The 25,990-nt window shown below is 34.8% G+C and overlaps 2 protein-coding genes and 1 long non-coding RNA gene across 4 annotated transcripts in view; 2 read left to right on the top strand and 1 right to left on the bottom strand.

Moving 5' to 3' along the window:
• The window catches only part of LOC121379112 (myosin-2 heavy chain-like), a 75,954-nt gene extending 75,394 nt beyond the window's left edge, over positions 1–560 (bottom strand). For both annotated transcript variants that reach the window (XM_041507587.1, XM_041507588.1), the window contains exon 1: positions 348–560. The gene's annotated coding sequence lies outside the window, so the exon portion shown is untranslated. The remainder of the gene's footprint in view (positions 1–347) is intronic.
• Positions 561–2,839: 2,279 nt separating this feature from the next.
• LOC121378852 (BUB3-interacting and GLEBS motif-containing protein ZNF207-like) lies at positions 2,840–16,884 on the top strand. Its single transcript, XM_041507194.1, has 10 exons — positions 2,840–2,982; positions 6,384–6,510; positions 7,863–8,001; positions 9,692–9,877; positions 10,804–10,822; positions 11,132–11,258; positions 12,908–13,123; positions 14,413–14,467; positions 15,683–15,724; positions 16,468–16,884. Exons 1-10 carry the CDS (start codon positions 2,942–2,944, stop codon positions 16,584–16,586), a joined length of 1,071 nt encoding a protein of 356 aa, XP_041363128.1. The 5' UTR covers positions 2,840–2,941; the 3' UTR covers positions 16,587–16,884.
• Positions 16,885–22,384: 5,500 nt separating this feature from the next.
• Positions 22,385–25,733, top strand: LOC121379104. The gene is made up of 2 exons (XR_005958805.1): positions 22,385–23,326; positions 24,139–25,733. It is a non-coding gene; the product is annotated as an uncharacterized LOC121379104 (long non-coding RNA).
• Positions 25,734–25,990: the final 257 nt, after the last annotated feature.

Raw genomic sequence — 25,990 nt, 5'->3', positions numbered from 1 at the left:
CCAATCATGTCATTAGTTGGAATGGAGCAGGGGACAATCAGTGAATGGAAGTAGTGTTTTGTTTAACAACACCACTAGAGCACACCAATTTATTAATCAGTTATTGGATGTCAAACATTTCGTAATTTTGAGTCTTTGAGAGGAAACCTGCTTTTATATACACCATCCCACAGGCAGGATAGCACATACCACGGCCTTTGATATACCAGTTGTGGTGCACTGGCTGGACAATCACTTAATGGGTCAACTGAGGGGGTTCGATCCTCCGACTGAAGCACCTCAAGCCAGCACAGTTGTGACTGAGCTCGATCCCGCCCTTGATATTGTACACAACGCATTTTACTTACAGAATGAAATATATGATACTTCGTAGCAGGTTCCAACGGTGATGACAATTTTTTACCGTAACTCGCACATTTTGTCACTGGCTCCACACGCGTGACACGGCAAATCGCTGTTTCAATTTAAGTTGACATTGAAACTAGTTTTAAACTGCATTCGATGATTCGCACGTTCGCACACTGCTTTTTTGCGCATGTCATAAAAAAACAAGTAGAAAAGTTTTTAAGTTTAGTCATCCATTTGGCTGGTTTTGCTCCCAGAATCCCGTGTAGCACTGAATATAGCTTTTTGTGTATCAATAACAAAAGAAACAAAAATGTGTGCTACTCGTGACAGTTAAACTTCCTTGTTCGGGTAGCCTGGGATAAGGGCACTTAAAAAGTCCCGTGACTTATGAAAGAAGCTTGGTATTGAAATAGAACGGTCAGCCTATTCAATGGGTAGGCGATTTCTGGGCACACCCGATTTTGAGCCTTCACAGATTTCCCACCTCTGTTTTTTTCCTTGTTCCGTACTTTGGTCTATAATTTATAATCTCATTGGAATATGATTTTACACCCATATATATGGACCTAGCCAAAATCTAGGGTGAACGTAAAACTAACTGATTTTTGTTTGTAGCCCCGTCCGATTCAGACTATTCCTAGCTTAAAATAAGGGAGCTAGGAGTGAAACAAAAAGTATTTCTGTATTATAATTAAATATGTATTTATTTTTTTAACAAAAAGCTGGTATTGTCAATATTCAGTCCTCAGGGGCGGGTCGTAGCTCAGTGGTAAAGCGTTCGTTTGATACGAGGTCGGTCTGGGATCGATCCTCGTCGGTCACGGGTGGGCCCATTGGGCTACTTCTCTTTCCAGCTAGTACACCACGACTGGTATAACAAAGGCCGTGGTATGTGCTATCCTGTCTGTGGGATGGTGCATATAAAATATTCCTTGTTACTAATGGAAAACTGTGACGGGTTTCCTCTCTGTGTGTCAGAATTACTAAATGTTTGACATCCAACAGCCGATAATTAATAAATCGACGTGCTTTAAAATAAGTAGGGAGGAGAGAAAAAAAGTATAATTAATTAAAAATTGTTTACAAAAAGCTGGTATTGTCCAAATTCGGAGCTCAGGGGCGGGTCGTAGCCCAGTGGTAAAGCGTTTGCTTGGTGTGTGGTCGGTCTGGGATCGATCCCCGTCGATGGGCACATTGGGCTATTTATCGTCCCTGCCAATGCACCACGACTGATATATGAAATGTCGTGGTATGTGCTATCCTGTCTGTGCATATTAATGCTATTAATGGAAACGTAGCGGGTTTGCTCTCTTAGAGATCGTCCCACGGAGAACGCCTTTTTTTCATGCTATGGAAATTACTACAAATTAATTATTTCTGAGCCGATTATTTTTTAAATTGGACACAAAAATAGTGGAGGTTTTTTGTGTGTGGGTTTTGTTTGTTTGTTTGTTTGTTGGGGTTTTTCTTTCTTTTTGTTTGTTGTTGTTGTGTTGGGGGTTTTTGTGGGGTTTTTGTTGTTGTTGTTTTTGGGGGGAGGTCCGAAACACTTTTACTTTTCTTCTTACGTCAAACAAAAGTTAACGTTTGTTTTGTTTAACGACACCGCTAGAGCACATTGATTAATCAGTCATCGGCTATTGGATGTCAAACATTTGGTAACATTTTTCGATTAGTACGTAGCAAGGGATCATTTGTATGCACTTTCCCACAGACATGACAGCACATACCATATGGCCTTTGACCAGTTGTGGTGCACTGGTTGGAACGAGGAAAAGACCAATCAGTTGAATAGATCCACCAGGGTGGTTCGATCCTGCGACGCAAGCACTTTAGGCAAGAACTGGTATATCAAAGGTCGTGGTATGTGCTACCCTGTCTGTGGGATGGTGCATATAAAAGATCCCTTGCTGCTTATCGAAAAAAGTAGCCCATGAAGTGGCGACAGCGGGTTTCCTCTCTCAATATATGTATGGTCCATAACCATATGTCCGACGCCATATAACCGTAAATAAAATGTGTCATGGTGCACTGGCATGAACGAGAAATAACCCCAATGGGCCCACCGATGAGGATCGATCCTAGACCGACCGCGCATTAAGCGAGCGGCGCTTTACCACTGGCCCCTGAGTCACTGGGCTACGTCCCACCCTCGATAGAAAAACGTGTCCGAAAACATTTATGCGGTTACTATTACGGTACTGTATCCATTTGATAGGAAAAGGTGTCTGAAAACATAAAAGTGGGTACAAAATTGTAGGCCTACTGGTAACCACATTTAAATGGATACACAAAAAGCATGTCCTTGTCCGCACCGCATAGTAAGATGTTTTGACACAAGTTAGGAATGAACCATGTCCTTTCATGTCGCATTGCAACAAAAACACTATTTAGAAAATCCTGTTGTTCTATGTAGTACTAACTACAATATTATATGCTATTAATGTGTTGTTAAACAGTTCGCTGTAGGTCGCGATAACAAATGGGGGAAGTTAAAAAAGAAAGAAATAAGAACGCCAGGAAGTGCGCCATTTTTTTTTTACGTATTGGAAATTTGGTAAAATTATTTCAGTTTGTTTAGTCACATCAAACAATGGGAAGGAAAAAGAAGAAACAGAGCAAGCCATGGTGTTGGTATCCTTTGAAGTAATCATTTATGAGATTATAGTGAAAACATAACCGTACTAAAACGGCTCCAGCGAAAATCGGACAAACAAAACCAATTCGGTTGCATAGCGCTTTCCAGACGGTTCGTCCACTGGACAATTCGTCAACCGGACGATTCGTCCACTCGACTGCATTTTTTTCAAACATATTAATAGTTATTTCTTTGACATTGTAATCTTTTCTTAACATTATTTTGTGGTGTACTATAACCAAAAAAGTAAAATAGAGTTAGAATTCAACATTACTATGTAACTATCCAGTTTTTATTAACTGTTTGTATTTATTATCATGCGGATGATTCGTCCACGGATGATTCGTCCACGGACGATTCGTCCACTCGCTCGTACACGATGTGGTAAATAGGTAATGCAAGCCTCCGCGTCGGAAGACTTTATTACCCCCCGCCCCCCTCCCGTCATGTTCTCCTTCAATGGCGTAAATTCTATCCACTGTACCCTCCCTCGTCACGTTATCCCCATATGCCTAATAACCTCAAAATAAAATTAAAACTTGTCTTCTATTCCAATTTAATTAAATGTACATTACAAAACAATTCAACAAAACAACAAATGTCATTCAAAAGTTAACATATTTGACAATAGTAGAAATGCACAAGCGAATGTTTTTGGTCAATTAAATCAGTGTAGAATCGATGAATGGCATTTCGTCGTTGTTAACTGCACAAATCACTGTAGGAGATTGTCCATTCAAATATCACTGGAAGAGAAACGTCCAACAGTCAGCCGACTAATGAATGGATAATCTCGTAATAGCACGAATCAATTCTTTGGCAGTAATTTCGTCATTGGTGTAGCGTCTCCAAATGGCAAAGAATTCTCCCTGCCGGGTCCTATGCTTCAGCCGTTGCATCCGTCCATACACCCCTGAGCGTGCTGTAACTTCACTGTGGTGCAGGGGTGTAACATTCTCTTTGAGAATGGCCAATACAACACAAATTGAAATTTTGAGTAAGTCAGTATCTATCTCAGTATCTGTGATATTTTATTTTTGCACAATTCTTTACAGTGTTTTTATTTAAATCTTGAATTTTTATATTGATGTTGGTCATCACCGTATTTGTTTGCATTACCATAGTTTGACACCCAATAGCCGATGTATTTTTCGTGCTGGGGTGTCGTTAAACATTCATTCATTCATTCTGTCCATACAGGTAGTTAGCGGTGCTGCTTTGAAATAAGGCGTGTTGTTTTAGACGCTACTGGATCCAACTTGGTGAAACAAGCTTAAGCAGTAATGATCCTGCATTGCTAATTACTTCACGATATCACAATAGAGTACACCTGTACACTTAATTGGTAAAGCAAACAGAAACCAAACAAGTTGAAAGGGAAGGGCTAAAGATTATCTTTACTGGGCATATTGTACTAAAAACATCCTACGACATGTAGTGTGAAAGGCGTACATTATAGAAACAAACAATAACCGAATAAATGGAAACACCAAAGAATTATGTCTGCAGAGCATTGTTACAAAAACATCTACCAAGTGTAATCTAATGCAATATCATTTATTTTCACCTTTGTAAATTTATGACACAGCAAAAAAAATAAGGGGTAAAATATATCTAATAATTTATTTAGCCCCCATGTACATGTAGTACACATTATTTAGGCCGTGGACGAAATGTACTAGGGAAATAAAAACCCAGTGGACGAATCGTCCGGAACTGATTTTGTGTAGTGGACGAATTTTCAGTGGACGAATTGTCCAGTGGACGAATAACTAAAAAGTTGTTATCAAACTTTTCAACACATTGTTTTCCGTTTTGGTATGTCAACACATTGGCAAGAGAGAGTTCAGATCGTTCCAGCATTGAGGGTTAGTTTTCCTTAGAGCTATGTAAATGCTCGCATGATCGGAACTCTTTCCAAAGGATTTACCGAGATTTGTAACAAAATTTTAGAAAGGTTTTAGGTGTTACATTAGTCACTTGTCATCGGGCATATACAGTTAACATAATTACTTGCCCGGCATGAAAATTCCACTTGGCACGGGTGTTGGGCGATGGGATTTTTTAACCCCTGCGTGTTACGGCTTGTATGGAGGCCCATAAAGGCCACATAATATTAACACAAATCTGTGACGTCACACATTGTTGGTTGACTGAATCACGTAGAGAATGAGCAAGATCGTCAACATATTTGTTACTTTAAACATATTATTTGTAAAAATTATAAACTGAACACAGATATAAATAATAAGGGGTACTGATCATATTTTAAAAATAAATAAATTAAATTAAAATAAACAAAGCACTGAAAAGATGATATTTGGAAAGAACACAAAAACTTACCTTCATCACTCAAGCCTGGACCATCCACCTCATTGAAAGTAATTCCATTTCCCATGAGGAAAGTGAAAGGTCTGATATAGAGGAATTGAAATGCTGTATAGTTTGTAAACAGTTTCTCTACCAGCACACACAGAATGTGTAAACCTTGTGAGTGTCAAGTGGGTACAATGTGATAAAGGTGATCACTAGAAATATTTTATATTCTCCAGTGATACCAAGGTTGTAGAGAAACAGCACGTGTCTGTGCCTTCTCACTGCATGCAGAATATACTCAGCAAATGTCTACAGTGTTACTGTTCTGTATATTGAAGTGTATGATATGTTCCAGTTTAAAATGTCTTGCATTCCAGGATTTGTGTTCAGATTATTTGTAACAAGAATTTTGAAGTTATTGGTTTTAGGTACCTTTAACCTTAATAACAGGACATTAAAAAGACAAATTCTGGTGAGTCACACCAGGACTTGCTTGATGTTTGCACTCGATATTAAGGTAATATTTTGTCCATAACGGGCCTCCATACTAAACTATCATAACACCTGCAGTAACTGAGAGTTCCTTCCCTTTGTGTATGTACGTCACTGCATCAAAACTGGTACGTGTTTCTAACTGGAAATCGATAACTTGGGTGGGAATCTTTTTATTTTACTGTATGTATGAAAGGATGAATAACAAAACAGCACAAAAAAATTGTTATGTTAGATAAATGTTTTTATTCAGAATCCCATTTTCCAATAAGCCCCGCGATAATAGGGCGTACTATGCTAACGTGTATTTACATATACCAAAAATTTCGATATATACTATATATATACTATATAGTATCTTTTATATAGTAGGGATCTAAAACTAAAGTGCTTGTGATAGAGGGGTACGGGTTGAATTCTTTCCAAAAAAAAATAAAAATAATAAAATTAGTCTGTTACAAAAAGAGAGATTGCACATTGACTGGTGTTTACATGTTTAACTTGGGGTTTTTAGTCGCATTTGGCGAGCGGGCTTTCTGCACCCCTGAATATATATATATGATAGTTTTTTCCTTAACACAGATCTTAGGTATTGTAATCGTGAATTTGATGATGAAAAGATTCTCATACAGCACCAAAAGGCGAAACATTTTAAATGTCATATATGTCACAAGAAGCTCTACACAGGCCCTGGTCTTTCAATCCACTGTATGCAGGTGAGTTTAGCAGCAGCATTCTAAACGACAATATACATATATATATATATATATATATATATATATATATATATATATATATACAGCCCTTGAAATTTGCTATCGCAAAAGCTATTGCAAAATTGATTTGCGACGACATTTTTTAATGCAGTTGCAAATCTGAGAGTTATGAAAAGTCTTTGGCATTTTACTCTGAACTCTGTTCAATTACAGATGCCAGATAAAAACATTTATTATCGAATGTGGCTCAATTTTTTTCCATTTAATATAAATTGGCTTATTCCAATATAGAAGCTGCCCAGGTGGGAAAATGGGTGACATGAACTGCTGTGATAAAGAAATGCAATGCCGGTGATCAACAGGTTTTAAAAAAACTAACTATTTTACATGAATATTTCAAAGTGGAGACAGCTTGACACTGGTTATTGTCAAACTCTTATACACCAGTGTTGGTCACTCTTAAAAGCGATGTACATGTGCTTTATCCTATTGTAGATGGGGTTGACAAGTTCTAACTACAGGTAACACTACAGGTATAAACATTTGATATGTTAGTCGAATCTTTATGTTCAATAAAACTCCATTAATGAGTTAACTTTCTGTTATATAGAGCTGCTTTTTTGTTTTTGAGATGTCATATTATAGCGTATTATTACTGCAGTGGATCATATAATTTGAATAATTTTGACAGCATTCATCTTTTCTTTAAAATTGCAGCTGTAGTGCCGTTGTAAAATTGTCTGAATTTTAAGGGCTGTATATAGTTACACTTGTAACCACACTTCCATTTGTTGTTTGATTTGTGTTGGTTTAAATAAGCAAGTTTCATCAGCTGTGGTAATTGTGAAGTAAAAAAGTGCCACCTTAATATTAATTTTTTTTATTGAGTAACATAGTTTCTGCCAGTGGGTAAAACAGGTATGGCACCAAGCCACCATAACCAAATGTGTTGCAGATTTTGACAGAATTAATTACTCTTATCATTACTGTATGATTTTCTTAAACTTAACCCTATACCTAACCCATTTTCTTTCTGGGGGAGGTCCCCATACTGTTGACTGTGGTTGCATTCAGCACACACATTGTAATATTTTTATATTCAGTTTCATAGCACCATACCCCAACATTTATTTCTGGCAGGAACTCTGATTACAGTAATGAAGCTTGAATTTTGAATGGATGGTGACTACTGTTGGCAAGGAAAGTGCAGCATTCATTTATTCTGACTAGATGCAGTGTATTTGTGGTCCCAAATAAAATTTCAAATGGTCAGGGCATTTAAAAAAATTATTATTATTATTTTTATTTTTAAAAATAAATATAAACCTCTATACTAAGTTTTTTTCTTCTAGGTACACAAAGAAAAGGTAGACAAGGTTCCAAATTCTTTACCAGGTCGATATAACATTGAAATTGAAATATATGGTATGGAGGGCATCCCCGAACAAGATGCAAAGGAACATGAGAAGATGCGAGCGGGGAGGCCAGGAGGTGAGTATATTTGTCAGGCACTGAGAATTATGAAACGGAGTGCTTGTTTTGGCATTTGATGTGGTGTGTGTGTGTGTGTGTGTGTGTGTGTGTGTGTGTGTGTGTGTGTGTGTGTAAAGGTCATTCTAAAGATGGTTTATCAAAGTTGTGAATTTCATTAATGTTGGATTCCCTGTTTGTATATTGTCAGAAATGCATTTAAACTGCAATTTCTTCACAATTACTACACCATTTTCAACTAAATTTGGTGAGTAGCTTCCTTGATCTATGGAGAAAGTAAGGTATGAATTTGGTTATTCTGACCCCTATTATGGACTCCCATGATTCTGACAGGTGGTATCAATAATTTACTCAGGTGACTGTTTAGGCCCATAGGCCACTTGTTTCACATCAGTACTAAAGTAGTGTCGGAAATAGAATAAAACTGATTTTCGTCGATTATGTCTTTCATATTAAACTGACAAGTAAATATTTTGTAAATATCTATTTAATGATACTCTACCTAATTTACTTGTTTGGGTTTTCATTGATGTACAAGGTGGTGTTTACTCTTGAAATTAAAAGAAAAATGTCGGTGAACAGGTGATTTGTGTACTTTATTGGAATAGACTATAACTAATTTTGATTGACAAGTGTCAATTTCATTTACCCTTAAACAATCTTTTAATTTAAAACTGCAAGTTAACTGAGTATTTTGAATTGCAGCATAAATTATTAATTATGATCAGCATATTTATTGAATATAAATTCAATAAGTACATTAGAAATTTACACAATCTTGCAACCACTTAAAGGTGCTATATCATATTCATAGTTGTATCTGAGCATTTGTTTGTGATAAAGATTCTCCAGTAAAAATGTATTTTCTACAAGTAGATAAAATTATATTGTTAGAATCATTTGTGGGCATATAGTTGAAGGTGTAGTCTTTAAATTTTAAAGCAAAATTTAATTAAAAAAAAATATTTGCAATAGCTGTGATTATGCAACCTGGAGATAACACATTTAATACATGTACATAGCACCTTTAATAGCGGTATAATAGATCACACACTCAGAATGGTTCTTGACAGTTTTGCTCAAAAGTTACTTAGAAATGTCTACAAATATTTAGTTTTGGAGAGGGATAGGGGTAAACTGTCATCAGAGACAGTCCCTCACATACTGCAACAGCAATGAAATTAAAACGTCGATCATTTTTCTTTTTATAATCTGTTCCAATAAAGAGCACAAATCACCCGTTTACTGACATCTTTCTTTTAATTTCAAGAGTAAACACCACCTTGTACATCAATGAGAGCCAAAACAAGTAAATGCTAAATTAGGTGGAGTATCATTAAATAGATATTTACAAAATATTTATTTGTCAATTTAATTTGAAAGACAAAATCGACGAAAATCAGTTTTATTCTACTTCCGACACTACTGTAGTGTTCCACAACTGGTATATTAATGGTGCTGTCCTGTCTGGGAAAGTACCACTGTTAATTGAAAAATATAGGGGGTTTCGTCTAAGACTTCATTTAATAAAAATTATCATCTATTTGACATCCAATAGCAGTTGATTAATAAATCAATGTGCTCTAGTGGTGTTAGTAAACAAAACAAACTTTAGCTTAGGTGACATTAATTTCTTTACTTGTTAACATCTTCTTTTTGTTTTTGACAATGAATTAATAATGTATTTCAGGTGGTGGTGGCGAAGGCAAGGATTCAGACGATGACACGCCATTGCCGAGTCAGCAGTTTATTCCTGGCCCAAGCATGCCATTTGTTCCTCCAGTGATGCCCCCGGTCCCACCAGGACCAATGGGACCTATGCGGCCTGTTGGGGGAATGGGCCCTATGGGCCAAATGGGGCAAGTACCCCCTATGCGTGAGTATTGCAGTTATTTGCTGCATTGATTAATGTAATGTGATAGATTTAAAACTTCTTCTTTTTTTAACATCAGTTTTAAAATGGTCTTCAAGAGGAAATGAGTTGTAATATCAATATGAGGAAAAACTAATAACACTTACATTAATAATGAAGTAATATTTACTCTGACAGAGCTTGTAGAAATCCATTAGCCATGGGATCAGTGATTTTCAAAATCCACTAGCCATGGTTAAAAATCTACTAGCCCTACCTGTATGTATTGTAAATTTGTACCAAAGATACTAGAAAGGGGGAAAAAAACACCTAAATATGTCCAGAGTACTTTATAATCACTATTAATAATAGTTAACATGCAGTTTGTATTATATTTATTTACAAGTGTAAATACCATTAACTATGGTTTTCCATCAAACTCCTGACGGGCGTATCATGTACCTCACCGGTACTTGCGTTATATTTTGATTTGAAATAGGTGAACAAAAGTGGTGACATTTTTGCTGGACATTGGGGATGTTTTTGAGGGTTTTTGGGTTTTTGTTTTTGTTTTATAATCCCTTTCGGACTTGGTAGAATAAACTTTTCACTAGCCCTATCATCAAAAACACTCGCCACAAGCGTCGGGCTACCGTATTCTAGAAGCCCTTCTCTGATCTTTAACAGGAAAATCCACTTTATTTATTTTCATTGACATGAATTTTATGTTAATGTTAAATAAATACTTTTCTTTTAAAAACGGCAATAGTTGTGGTTCTTATGCTGTACTCAATCAGAGTATCTTTCCTCTTTGTGAATTTTATAGACATGTAAGACATTTCCAAAATTAATGTGTCCATGGAGCTTCAAATTTATCATATAATTGTTTTGTCATTCTATATTTTATAACATATGAATGATAAATGTTTCTTTTCCCTTTTATTTTCCAGAAAACATGGGACAGATGGGGTAAGTTTTAAGTTATACAAACAATTTGGAATGGTCTTGTATGAAATATTTTTTTACAGGAATTAAATGTGCAATTCCTGCCAAAAGAAAAGGATGTTAGTCTTGTTTGTTAATTTTATTTTTTTAATTATTGCTTTTGCAATTTGTTATTTGTTTAATTCTTAAAACAAGACTGATGATATATTTCAACTATTTAAAAAAAAAAATGATATAACACATTTGATAAAATGAAATTTAACACTGATGTTAATTTATATGAAATATGTTAACTGTATTTCGGTTTTAATAATGTAACACATTATTTGATAGAATGCCGCCAGCCATGCCACCTCAAATGGGAGGTCCCATGAGAGGCCCTGGACCAATGGGAATGCCTCCCCGGATGCCAGTTGGCAACATGGGGCCACAAAAACCGCTTTTTCCGGCAGCAATTCAGGTAAGGTTTTTTTCAGCAGACTCACAGAGATAATAAAATATTAAACATTTTTAAAATGTTGCTTCATTGTCTTGACAAAGACAGTTAATTTTAATGTTTTTGTCTCGGACCTGAAGCACCACCTCATTATGACAACTCCAGCGGAGTAATGAATATATGTATTTTCAGACAATATAATTTTTATCCATTCTTCAAATGAAACATGGCTTGGGACATGTTTAAAACAGTACCCCTCACACTTCCTGTTTATATCTATCTAACCAAGCTTTGGCACTCGCTAAGTTTGCCAATTGCAAACAGTGGGTGTCCAGTTTAGAGTGGTTTTTGTGTTGTAGAAAATCTTACGTTGTTGCTATTTGGAAGAAGTAGTGTATATGTGGGAAACTTTGAGGGTTTTTTTGTGTGTATTTTTAAACACTGGATCATGTCACAATTAAAATAGGTTTACAGGACATAAAATTTGATTTTTTTTTCAGACAAACGATATGTCATTCGTGTGGTTTTAGTGTTTGCACAAACTATTTTCTCCAGTGGTTCAGATACAAATGAAAAGGTTAACTGGCAATGGTAATCAAATGAGAATCTAAGATGGGCGATTTTCGTAGCTTTTCTCCAAATTCTTATCATAAATACTAAATTATTATTATTTGGTATGCTGGGACTAACTTGAAAGCTGCCATTTACATTTCAGTACACTACCCCATTGGTTCTGTTACAGGGGAGTACTTGTTGGCACCAAACAATAGTCTGAACAAAACGGGGATTTCCCAGAAGCTTTGAGCTTCCGGGTCTGAACGGAAAGACCCGAAGTTCTGCGAATCCTTGATCAGTCCAATCGATGCTGCAACTCATGTTCTAATTTTCACTTCGTTATTTTAAAGTCCCTTATTAAACGTACTATTTTCTTTGCTGTGTATGTTTTAATAAATTGATTTAGCAAGGGTACTAAATGCCGGGCTAAGGTGATGTCACGTTTAATAAATACTCATAAACCACTTTAATTTCCAAACCGTGTATTGGTTTCCACACACAGCGAAATGATCAAAGTGAACGTGCAACTATGTTACTAAATGTTACTGACACTTCTAATGACAGTGCCGACTTTGTAATTGACCGCAATGTCGAGTTCAAATGGATACATTGGTTTTTTTTTTTTCACACCTGCAATGCTAGGCCCTTTCTCTTATTGTTTTATTCCAAAAATAGTTATATTAGCCAAAACACGTCAGTTTACATTTTCTGATGAGCGATTATAGTTTTTGCACGAACGATCCGTCGTTCATGTCGATATTGGTTTTGCATAACCGATAGATGAACGACAAAATCGTTCGTGCCAAATTTTATGCCCTGTGTTTATACCATGGCCACTGACAAAACAGTATGCTGACCAGACATTCCTCTTTATGTTCCAGCCAGTGCTCCACAACTGGTATATCAAAGGCCGTGGTATGTACTATACTGTCTGTGGGATGGTGTATATAAAAGATCCTTTTCTGCTAATCGAAAAGAGTAGCCCATAAAGTGGCGACAGCAGGTTTCCTCTCTCAATATCTGTGTGGTCCTTAACCATATATTCATTACCATATAATTGTAAATAAAATGTATTGAATGTGTCGTTAAATAAAACATTTCCTTCCTCTTCTTTATAGTCTCAACCCATGAGCACAGCGAGTTCCGGCCTCGACTTCAAGCCTGTGATGTCTGTGAGCCAGGTGAAACCCACATTCCCAGCGGCCGCAGCGGTGTCCACGGCAAACAACAACATGTCGAACGCCACGATCACTGGCGCGCCCATGATTAAAAAACCAGAGTCTAGCTCAGGTTTGACCTCTAGGTTAATGCACCCTGATGAGGACATCTCCTTGGTAAGTGAACCGCGTGTTCATAACGATTCTCTGGTCATTCTGGTGCTATTTATACAGGTCAGTTATCTTCTTTTTGCCCATCAGAAAGTGAATACTGAAGGCGACATTTTGAGCGGAAGTAATCCAGACCGACTTTTTATTTTTTTCGTAATCAATAGTTTCTTTTTCTGTAATCGTTTCTTCATTCAGGCTACAGCGTGTCAAAAAATTAAAAATTAAAATTAATAATAATTTTTGGTTAATGACATAAAACCTCTCTTCAGATTTCTATATATTCAAAATAGTAACCTGAATTGTTTTTTGTTTGATGATATTTAATTGCTTTTCTGTGCACGTTTATGTTATCATTGGAATTTGATATCTCTGACAGTAGTTATTGTCCTGTTAGGTCTTGAAATGTTTGTCTTTTTAATATCTCACAAATTTGTGCAGTTAGTTATTATTAGTCCCCTACTGGTCCAACCAGAGGGGACTAAAGATTTCATGTCCGTTTGTCTCACATAGTTTTCCAGACATTTTTGTTCAAAATGCCTCAATTTATTGAGCTGAAATTTTATATATAGCTTTATCATGTACTGTTCTTACTTTTGATAGTTATGGTTTTTGAACTTAGGAGATTCGAAAATTAGTTTTTTAGACTTTTTTTTTTTTTTACAATGCTTCAAGATATTGAGCAGAAATTTTTTGTACAACTTTATCATGATTTACTTATTTTTTCTTTTAACTTAAGAGATACGAATATTTGTTTGGCCCGTTAGGGAACATGTATTGCTTTAGCAGTACTCTCTGAATGCTTGTTAATTAAAGACAGGATATCACATGTAATGTTTAATTTACATCTTTTTGAGGCTCTTTGAAAGATTGAATGAGCATTTGGTCACCATTAATAAATTTGTATGAAGTTATAGATAAAGTCTGTCGGAACAGACGATAGCAATCATTGTAGATGTAAGATTTGGTGTATATGAAATTCAGTATTAACAGACATACCCCACAAAAGTACATAAGCACATTAATTCCTGACATCTGACATAAAATTGCTTTAAAAAAAAAAAATCTTTTTCAAAGCATGTTTAAAACAAAACAAAAATATTGAAAACGTGCTGGTGTACACTTGAACAATCACATACAGGTTCTAAATGCTGTGTTCCTTTTTTGGGGGTCTTACTTGAAGACAAAGGGTGATTCGTAACTTTAGCGCTAACTCACGTTTCATTGTTTAATGCATAATGCATATTATTTAAAATAAAACTAAATTTATTATATTTTTCTAATATTCTCTTTCACAGGAAGAAAGGCGTGCACAGTTACCCAAATACAAGAAAAATTTCGGAATGACTGCAGGTACTTTTTTTTTTTTGTTCTTGTTCTTGGGATTTTTAATTTTATTTTTGTGATTCTTAAATAGATTAACAATAAAGTTACATATTTTTATACGCTGTCTTTGATGGGTCATATGGCATTGTCCGTATGTCTATCCAAAAAGTTTTCGTTTCCAGAGCGTATCTTATCAATTCATACAGGATCATCAAATCTTCCATGCAAGTACAACATGGAATGACAATGTGTTGCATACCATAACTAGATCCCCACCACCCACATTTCACTAATTTCTGCACATTTAACCTTTAGACTACTGGATTAATTTTTAACAAAAACCACATTGAGTGGGTACAAGTTTATAATTTTTACTCACATATATTCACTTAAATGTTTTATAAATACATGAAATAAAGTTCATATATGAATCGGTAAGTATTATTTTCGTGTTTGTTTTGTAATTTTTATTATTTTTAGATCAGCTAACAGTGATTAAAATTAGGCAAAAAATCTAAAAAGTTGTGTTTACTTACGGGCATTTGTGGCCAGCTGTCCAGTATTTATGTCCATTATTCCCGATAACAATGGTTTCCTGACCAGAATTTTTTTTTTAGACCCAAACTACGATTCATATTGCAATATTTGGTAATTTTCGTTGTGGGTAAAACGATCAAATTTATTATCAAATTAGCTGTCGATCCCTGAAAATGACCGCGACGTGCCGCCATTGTTGTCAAGCGAAAATACTTGCTGAAATCCACTTTTTTAACTCAAAATTTCAAGGTATTCTCAATTGAAAAAATAAAAACAAAAGCCATCATTTAAAAAAAAAAAAAAAAAAAAAAAATTTTTAAATTATATTTCCGTTTCCGGTGAGTGTCGTGTGTAAAACGGCAGGAAATATGAATTGAGGAATGCACTGTATACAGTGTGCAGTATGTCGACTGACATGACGTCGTGCGAGATATCTCGTCTGCAGTACTCAGAAGGTTACGGAAATCCTTGTGTGAGCCATATCTTATCAATTCAAATAAGATCATTAAACCTTTCTTACAAGTACAACTTGGGAGGGTGGTATGTTGCATACCATAACTAGGTCATTGTGACCTACTTTTTACGGATAACTGCACATAAAGTATCATTGTCATTGATGCCATTTTATCATATATCTTATGTTTTGTTTTTATTTACACACGAGCTAACAGTATAATAATTAATAATTTCATTTTTAATCTTCAGGTCATGTTCCACAAAGGACGATGCCAGGTCCAATGACTCAAGGTATGCCACTATCCATCTATGGCTGTATTGAGGATAATAAATATGTTTATTTTATAAATTTTATAATAACTAATAACTCATTTATTATCCTTTATTTATTAACCCAGCTTTTTTTTTTTCAAGATATAAAGAAAACACAATTTTTTTAATAGTGTTTAGAAACAGTTTCAAACTACATCCATCCGTCTACAAAAGGTTCTCATTATTACTATAATGTTCTGTTTTGTTTTTTGTCACAGACAGTTTTTAAATACTTAAGTCCTATTAATAAAGGGTTTGGGTTTTTTTTTTGGGGGGGGGGGGGGGGGGGGGGGTTCAAATTAGTAATTTGTTTTATATGACATTTTAGAAATTTCCACATCATTGTATATTTGGAAAGAAATCATGGCCTTCAAATGTTTAAAAGTAAAACCATTTGGTTAAAGCTATTTTGTTTAATGACACCATTAAAACACATTCATTTATTAGTCATTGACTATTAAATGTCAAACATTTAAAACCATCTATAATCCATCCTACAGGGAACGCCTATTTTTCATACCATGGAATTTACTACAAATTATTTATTTCTGAACTGATTGTTTTTTAAATTGCACACAAAAATAGTATTTTTTTATTTCCAAAACACTTTTACTTTCTTCTTATGTAAACCAAACTAAAATAATACATAAAAATGTTTGTAGGGGATGTGACAGACAATAGTATGCCTGTCCTAAATGAAATATTTCTTGTATTTTTGACAGGTCCGATGATGGGGATGTCGAATATGGCCATGGGCCCACGGACAGGACCGGGTGGCTATCACATGGGATTTCAGCCGGGCATGCGGCCACAACACATGTCCCAGGGAGGTCGTTTCTGAGTGGGCGGGAAGTCATCACTGTTTAAATTAGCCATTTTTAACTGTTCATTGTACATTTTCATCTCCTAGCCTTTGCTGTGTTCAGTTCACTTGTTTCCGTTTTTCGGCAAAGGTAAGCTAGGTAACTGGCACGTAATTTTTAAAAAGGAAAAAAAACCTCGCGGTAAGTGATGTTAAATGTTCGACCCAACTACTGTCGTTATAGTGCAGTCCCACCCATCCAAGAAGACATTTAACAAGGTTTGTCATTTTACTGATGTGTTTAAACAAAAAATAAGAATAAAATGTGTCAAGTGTGCTTCAGGTTTTTTTTGTTTAATTTCTGTTTCAATACCTAGTCTTGTTTGTTTGTTTGTTTATATATGGATCTAGCTGTGACCAGTTATTAAGGCAAGTGAGTGGTGATATACATTTTTGACGGGAGTGATACCTGTTTGGGTGGTGGGTTTCTCCTCTCCCCTCCCCCCCCCCCCCCCCCATAAGTTACTGGCTGCATAAAAAAAAACCCACTTATATTTGAGATGATGATGATAACAATCTCATGAAGCTTTTTGCTTGTCATTAATACTACTAAAGCTACATCATTATTTTTTTATTACTCAATGTGTGAATTGACACATTTAAATTAGAAGATGCATCAAAAGATATAGTGATGTAACAATGGATACATTTTAAATTTTTCTTATCAAGTTAGAATCGTCAATTATGAAACGAAATGTGACATCTTTGCTTACTTGATGTGACAACCCTACATTTTGTTGTTGATATATATCAAACTAGAATTGTCAATTATAAAATGAAATGTTATATCATTGCTTACTTGATGTGACAGCCCCAGAGCTTGAACTTAAGGGTGGCACGGATGGCAATTTTTGACGCTGGTTAAAGTATCACTTTTGGTTTTCAATTTTATATTTATTGTAAAAGTGTCTAGTTTAAAATTACTGTGAGCAGGCTCCAAATTGTTCTAGGTGGGCATTTTGCCTACAGCAACAACCTTTCAAAATTGCTTAGGTACCAAATTCTAAATTCAACCCTCTGGACCATTCTAATACATAGTCTTAATGGTCCTTTTATTCAGATCATACTAAAATTTTGTTAAACATTCCTTTAAAAAAAATTCAGCACAACTTTTAAATTGGTATTTATATTAAATTAAAATTACTTGGTGGGTCTGAAATCTATTTTCTTGCTTAAAATAAGATTTTTTTTGTGTTGATGGTTCCATCACTTGAATTTAGAAACTGAAAAAGGTATGTTAGCAGCAGTGGGAAGAGACCCAAAAACATTCTTCTGCATTGAATGTTTTATCTAAATAATCTAATCTTACGGTGTAACATGATACAGGCAAGTTGTCACAGCATCTATAAAAATGCTGTTGAGCTATATAGCGCCCAACGTGTGTTGGTGACAGTATTTTATTATTTCGTTTTTTTTTAAATACTCTGGTGTCGGATTAAAAAACCCAACAAGGCAAGTTGTCACAGCAAAAATAAACTTGCTGTTGAGCTGTACAGCGCCCAACATATGTTGGTGACATTATTTTTTTGTTTTAAATTTTTTGGTTTGCAAAATGTCATTGTCTGGGAATGACCCTAGATGTTGCTATTATGGTAGCATCATATTTTGGTACCACAACTTGATTATGGTAAAACCAAGTAGTTTTAATAGATAACTTAAAATTGTCTGATAATTTAGTAATTATAACCTATATTTAAGACTTATGACAAACAAATTTATCCAATGGCTAATAAGTAAGCAATATTGTAAAAAGCCCAAAAACATTTGTAGCATTTCACTGTATACTGATGAGATTTAAATGCAAGGAAAGAAATGTAAAATATTTTCTAGTTTTACTTGAACTTCTACAAATACCTGTAAGAAGATTGTTAAGTGACTCCAAAAACTTAAAATGCAAAACAACATTTAATACTGAATTTCTCTAGTGGTGTTGGAAAGATGTGTTGCTATGACAGTAGCAATATCCGAAGTCGGTCCCAGACAGTGAAAACTTGACAACAAATTGATATAAAATTAACAACAGGCAAGTTGTCACAGCATCTACAAATGCTGTTGAGCTGTATAGCGCCCAACTTATGTTGGTGACATTTTTTTTTTTATCAATGTTAATTGACTGTTCGGTGGAACATGACAAACAGGCAAGTTGTCACAGCATTTATAGTTGCTGTTGGGCTACATTAGCCCCCAACATGTGTTGGTGACATATTTGTTTTAATTTGTGTTTTAAGTATGGTCAGCACGTTTTGGTGTTGCATGTGGGGGGGGGGGGGGGGGGGGGGGGGTTTTAAAGAAGAGAAAATGATCACTCCTTCACATTCACGGAACAAGTTTTAATATTTTATTATAATGTTAAGTCCAGATTTGGGAATAATGTATACCAGTAAACAATTCAGAAGTGTAGGTAGCATCTTGTTTATTTTCAGTCAAACTCTCTGAAACTTTCTTCTCAACTTAATCTGACCTCTCAAACTAATGAGTTTCCCCCTATGGTAGTAGTCTGGTCCGAATATCCCAACAGCCAATGGGATGGCTTAAAATCTTCCATTGAGTCTTCTGCTTCCTGATAGAAGATTCCTCGTTTCTCCTTTGATCAAAGTTTTCAATAATATTGCATCCACGCAAGAGTCATTTTGATACTTTGTCATAGAGTGATAGTAAAAATACATTTGAATTTTGACATGTGAATTGTGTTCCGGTACTTACTCTTAAATTGGGCAATGGAATTTTTCAGATTGTTATGTTTTAATGGTTTTATGGTTAAGTAAATGATGTATTAGATTGTAGGAAATCCATGGCTCAAATTTGGGTATGCCCAATTTTCAGATATGTACATGCATGTTAAGTATTTCCTTGAAAATTATTAAAATGTGTTTAATTAAAAAACAACGTTTTATTAGCCAAAAACTAAATGTAGCCACTTTTAATAAAAAAATAGCAATTGGATTATTCGGCCATACACAGGGTGAAATCTGAATAACCACACACACACAAACACACACACCACCACCCCGGTCCAAAACTGAAATGCATGAATTACTCGGCTGTGTATCTTGAGTAGGTCTTGGAAAACAGTCTAGATCAGCCACAAGACTCCACCCTGTACCACAAAACCATATATTGGCCATTCAGTACCAAACACGTCCATTGGGCTATTTCTCATTCCAGCCAGTGCTCCACGACTGGTGTAACAAAGGCTGTGATATGTACTATCCTGTCTCTGGGATGGTGCATATAAAAGATCCCTTGCTGCTAATCGAAGAGAGTAGCCCATGAAGTGGCGGCAGTGGGTATCTCTCAATATTTGTGTGGTTCTTAACCATATGTCTGACACCATATAACCGTCAATAAAATGTGTGGAGTGCATCATTAAATAAAACTTTTTTCTTCATAAAACCATATATTGGCCATTCAATACCAAACACTGGCAGTTTCATTTACATTTAGTTCACAATAACCTAAACTGCCAGATCCATCTCTTATTCGGTTATGTTCAGAATTTGGTGTACAATAGAGGTGTAATGATTCAAGTGGGTCACAATACGACACATATCCAGATATGTGGGTTGTGATACAGTACATATCACGATTCTTAACTTTACATATCCTTGGATAGGTTTTCTGTACATTTCATAAAGAAATACTTTTATACATGACATTGCAACCAACGTTGAGAGCAAATTATTATACATGCAAACAACTTAACTCAACCGTGGCATTATATTAATCTAGTTTTATTCCTCAGGCTTGTTTGCAAATTAGTAAATCTTTTATATCATCATTTTGCTCCATACTTAATAAAACATGTATCGTATATATCACATGAAAGCTCAGCTGCCCTAATTCCATGAATCCAGAGTCGGTGGTGGGGGGTTGAGTTGTGCTCCCTTGCAGAATGTATTGAAAAAAACACAAATTAAGGGCAGGGGGGGTTCTGACCTCCAAAACTCCCCAGCACATATGCGTGGAATTGTTTCGTAGACCTGGTATCGAAATACGATACTGTATTGTCATATTATTATATCTCTTGGGTATGACAGATTTTGTTTTCATGGCAATGGTTTACTAAAGATGTTCAGTATTTGCCAATGTTTTTTTCTCTTTTTGTAATTTAGATTTTAAGGCATCTTTTTTTTTTCTTCTTCTTTTTTTTTTCCTTTCCAGTATATGATGCACATCATCTGTTATGTGTTTTCATAATGTTTACCCAGTTTTCACCATATATACAGTCAGACCTCATTACACTTTACTGTCATTGCAACAATATTTACACCATGTAAAAGAGTGACTGAAGTTTTACAAACAAAAAAGTACACATTAATGTCGTATAACTGAATTCACCTTTTGACATCAAAAGTGAAAAATTAAAAACAAGGTAAAAATAGCCACTAAAAGTGTTTCTTGTTAATGACAAAACAAAATCAAAGAATGATCAGCAGATCAGCCTTTAATTACTCCTAGTGGCGCAGTCTGGTGATGGTCTAATGTACACAAGTGGCCATTTTCATTTCAACTTATGTTAGTGCTTAAGGTATCTAAATTTCAATCACACTGTCCTGGGCACAAACATTAGCTATCTGGGCTGTCTGTTCAGTACTGGTTTAGTGGTTAGTGAGAAAGAAGAGGGTGTTGTGGTCTTACACCTACCCATGGAGTTGCTATGTGTGGAAGCCTGTACCGGGCTGCGAACCCAGTACCTACCAGCCTTATGTCTATTGGTTTAACCACGACACCACCAAGGCCGGTACAGGTGGCCATTATATACCTTGGCTGTCATACAACTTCCAAGTTGTCTGTGTGTACTGAACCCGGTGTTGGGTATTGTGCTACAAATTAATTACCAGTCATGCAACTTGCGATATTTGGCAGATAAAGCCAGTGAACAATGACAGTTTTTAACAACGTTTGGCAGTAAATGTATTTCTTCATTGGTTAATACTTTAATGTTTGGTGTGTGACTGCATTTTTAATCGTGATATGTTTCAATCATTGTTTATGACCGTGCAATTAAAAACAAAACAACAAAACTTCAATTTTTTCATATAGTGTTTGATGTTTCTTTATTTGTTTTGGATATGTGAGGGAACATTTAAAAGTTTTGATTAGTAGCAATTGGCAATTGGTTAAAAATTAAGTAGCATCTACTATTTAACATTTTAGAATTGTGTAGCGATTTCTAAATTTTGCACAGCAAATCACAACGCAATACTGAGCAAATTGTCCTCTGTATTTTACTCAATCTAATTAAAATTAGCTCCATTATTACATGTGGATCTAACACCAGCCAGATGGAGCTCATGTCCACCAATCAAAACCTTACTTGCAGAATCCTGCCAGTGATTTAAAACTAACAACACTGCGTAGTCCCCAATGTCCAGGTAACATTTCGTCTGTAAATAATAATTTAAATATTGACCAATCACACTTCGCCTTTTATAACGTTATTTGGGAGCATACAAATTCTAAAAATATCGGGCGAGTCTATTTTAGTGGCCGCATTACAGCGAACCATACCAATACGTACAGGGTGGGTTATCAGTCTTCAATTTTACATTAAAAATTATTTATTTATTTATAAAAACTATTAAAAAAAACTAAATCAGTCTTCAGTTTTACATTACAAATTATTTATTTTATAAAATAAAACATGTTTTACGGCATTCGTAATTCACACGAAACATGTCGTATACCCTCAGGATAATTCGGAATGTTTTCAAATTATTTTTAAATCACTGGCAGGATTCTGCAAGTAAGGTTTTGATTGGTGGACATGAGCTCCAACTGGCTGGTGTTAGATCCACATGTAATAGTGGAGCTAATTTTAATTAGATTGGTATTTTACTGTAGTATAGACAATACATTTTTCACACGATTAACACAGGGGTGATAAATCAGTTACAACATCAAACATGAAATTTGGTAATGACAGACCATGAATCAAAGGTGGCCATTATAGCGAGGTCTGACTATATATGTATATGTACTATAGATATATGTACATGTATTTTTTACTTACGGGTATATAATTTTCGGACAAACCATATCATGTTCCCGATTTTGTGTGGTGTGTTTGAGGGTACAATCTGTTGGTTTGTTTGGTTGGATTATCAGGCAAGTAACCGCAGCATCTGAAAATGCTAATTAGACTTTACCAGCCTTTCATACATTTTAAATTTGATTACTGCCAAATAGAGGGCAGTGTTTTTTATGTAAAGTGGGGGATGATGAAGAATGGGTATCGACATACAAACATCTCCAACTATCTGCTGAGTGGTCAGGTGAGGTAGAGCCATCTGATGTGATCTGTGTGTTGGCCGTCGAGAAAAATTGTGCTGACTGGTCGTCTTAACACCCATGAACTGTGGTCTTCTACTCGTTAAGTAAACTAAATTTATACTGGCAGGCAAAAAGAACAAAAGGCCATTTTTAGGCAAACATTTTACGAAATAATCTATTTGAAACTTGTTTCATAATTTGAATAAAGTACTGCCATTTTTTAACAACTGGATAACAAAACTTTTAAAGTTTTGAGTGACTTTTTTAAATATACACTGGTTTGTAAATTTTTAAAAATATATGTATATATATTTAATTATCTGAAAATGGTGTAAAGACTTGCATGTGAATGGCTTTTTTTTTCTTCACCTTTGTAAGTTTTATTTCAGGCCACACCAACAGATTACTGTGTTAAAGTGAAGTTTAACTACACTATGAGCTGTTATGTTAGTGTTTTCACATATTTATAAAATTTAATCCTGTTTTTACCATTATGATCTTTTAACTATTGTCTATTGCAATTTTTTTAATTTTTTATTATTATTGGAATAGCCTTGTGTAACTTCTTTAACGACTCCATAGGGCACATTGATTTATTAATCATCAGTTATTGGATGTCAAACATTTGGTAATTCTGACATGTAGTCTTAAGAGAGGAAACCTGCTACATTTTTCCATTAGAAGCACGGGGTCTTTTTATATGCACTTTCCCACAGACATGATAGCACATACCACGGCCTTTGATATACCAGTTAAATGTTGGCAGATTGATCTTATTTTATTACAGATGACCTTAAACTTTAATATAAAAAAATGTCCTCGTCAGAACCATGTCTTTGTGAAAGTTTTATCATATCTTGTTGTACACATACATATTAACCTCATTACACAATGCAGGTACCTGTATACAAAATACATCTTGTACATTCTTCGTAATTGCATTTTAAGAAATAAACATTGCAAAATCAATATATTGCCTCATATGTTAGTACTAAAAGCTTTTAAAATGTTTTTTTATAGGTGTAAAATGCTCCAACTCTTGATATAATTTTTGTTTCTCAGAAATTCGACAATTCATAGGAAAATGAAAGAGAAAAATCCAGATAATTTTATTAATCTAAAATATAATATAAAATGGTTGTGTAAATAAGATGGGTTTAATTTTAATTTTTTAAAATAATTTAATTTTCACATTGACAGGTAAATATTTAAAAACTGACAAAGTTTTCTCTCTCTTTTTTTTTTTCACTTTGTCCAGTGAGTTGAGGACGTAACATGAAGCGGTAGGCAGTGGGAATCAGCGGCCAATCAAAGGCAAGTTGGTCACAGCAACATGTTGCTGTTGGGTTCTTATAACCCCCAACTATTTGTTGGTGACACCTATTTTTTTACAAATTTGTTTTCTTGTTTTTTTTAATTTCCATATGCTCTTTATTGCAGGATGTTATTATTATTATTTTTTTTTTTTTAACAGCTTTGGCTTAGCAGACATTTTTGGGTTAGCCAAACATATTAAATAATGTGTCGATAGAGTTTTGTTTGTGTGCTTTGGAGGTATTTCATGTGCATATTGTACATGTTTGATAATAAATCAGGGGTGGGAATTCTCCTCTGATCAGCTGTTTCCTTCTCATGGAACATTGCGTTTCCTCGCATTTTAATCGTCCTTTCCTCCAAAATGTGTCCGATGGCACAGATTTTAACCTAGGATTTCAAGAATTTCCGGGACCCCATCTAGATTTCCTCTTTCTTACAGTTTACCAGTTCCAACCCCTGATAAATGTTCTAGTGAATGTAGACCCCAGCTGCTCTTATTGACCTTGGATATTGTATGTTTGGACGCATTAAGTGATGGAACAGTTTACCAGATTCACAGATTGAGGCATGAAGTAAAACTTGGAATGTGTATCACCATACTTGTTTGGAGCTACAGAAAAGAAGAGGAAAAATTCTTTGTGTCATCTTCTACATCCCGAATTTTTTTTTCAAAAGTTAAAAATGTATTTTATTGAAAAATATTTTTATGTTATTGATTGTGTTTGTACATATCATTGTACTTTAAATTCATTATGTTGTTTTATCCGCTGCAGTTTGACTTATAGTCCATCCCACAGGCAACAACTTTTTTCTTACTATGGCATTTACTACTAGTAATTTATTTCTGAGCCCGATTGTTTTCTAAATTGCACACAAAAATAGTAATTTTTTATTATTTCTAAAACACTTTTATTTTTCTTCTTACGTCAAATAAACTAAAATTATTTACAAAAAACATTTTTCTAGGAGGATAGGATGGACTACAGAATATTCTGTACCTAATATTTACTTAGAGTGTAACAGAAATGTCTGAAATCAAATAGTAAGCAGCTACTATCTGCATTTACGAAAAAGAAAGTGCAGGGGTTAAACTATGAAGTGAATATAAATGTGTGTGACTTAGCTGTTCTCACTGGGATATGTATTTTAAAATTTATTAGTCCGGTTGTTGTTGCATTAGATGACAATAGTTTACATAGTGTATTGTAGTTAGAATATTTTCTGATTAAAAGTGTTTGCTGGATAAATGTTTGGAAGTAATTTCAAAACAATACCAGCTGTTAGGCTAGCAGTATTACTAATACTTATAGGACACAAGTTGCACAGTGCAAATCCGAAATACAGCATATTGTTGTATTCATGTGTGTTTGTAGGGGCGGGTATTTTCTTCTTTCTTTTTTTAAACAAATAAAACATTGGGATTCGTAGTGTATAAAATTATCCCAATTGTGTACTAAATGTAATTGTTTACCAAGTATTAATGTGAATGTCTTATGTTAAACATAACATAACATAATTAAACCACTATCAGATTGGTATCACAGTTGTTTTTATTTGTTGAATGGCAGAGCCACCTACCTTTAGTGTGATAATCATAGGATAGATTCTTTTCTGTAGATCTGTTGAGTAATTACTTGTTCCAACCAGTACTTCAGGACTGGCAAATCTAATGAGGTGGTATGTACTGTCCTGTATGTGAGAAAGTGCTGCTGTCACTGCTTAATTTCTGTGTATTGGCTTTTGTTTATCTACCTAATTATTTGGTGAATTTAATCATTTGATAACCAAATTAA

This window comes from Gigantopelta aegis, chromosome 8 (assembly GCF_016097555.1).
Source record: "Gigantopelta aegis isolate Gae_Host chromosome 8, Gae_host_genome, whole genome shotgun sequence".
NCBI classification, from domain to species: Eukaryota; Metazoa; Mollusca; class Gastropoda; order Neomphalida; family Peltospiridae; genus Gigantopelta; species Gigantopelta aegis.
The sequence above is the reverse complement of the archived record's forward strand: the minus strand, read 5'-3'. Positions and strand labels throughout refer to the sequence as shown.

Coding starts and splice junctions, on each gene's coding strand:
- LOC121378852 (XM_041507194.1), top strand. CDS start 2,942: ATGGGAAGGAAAAAGAAGAAACAGAGCAAGCCATGGTGTTG. Junction 11,259..12,907: donor TTTTTCCGGCAGCAATTCAG/GTAAGGTTTTTT, acceptor TCTTCTTTATAG/TCTCAACCCATGAGCACAGC. Junction 14,468..15,682: donor AAATTTCGGAATGACTGCAG/GTACTTTTTTTT, acceptor TTTAATCTTCAG/GTCATGTTCCACAAAGGACG.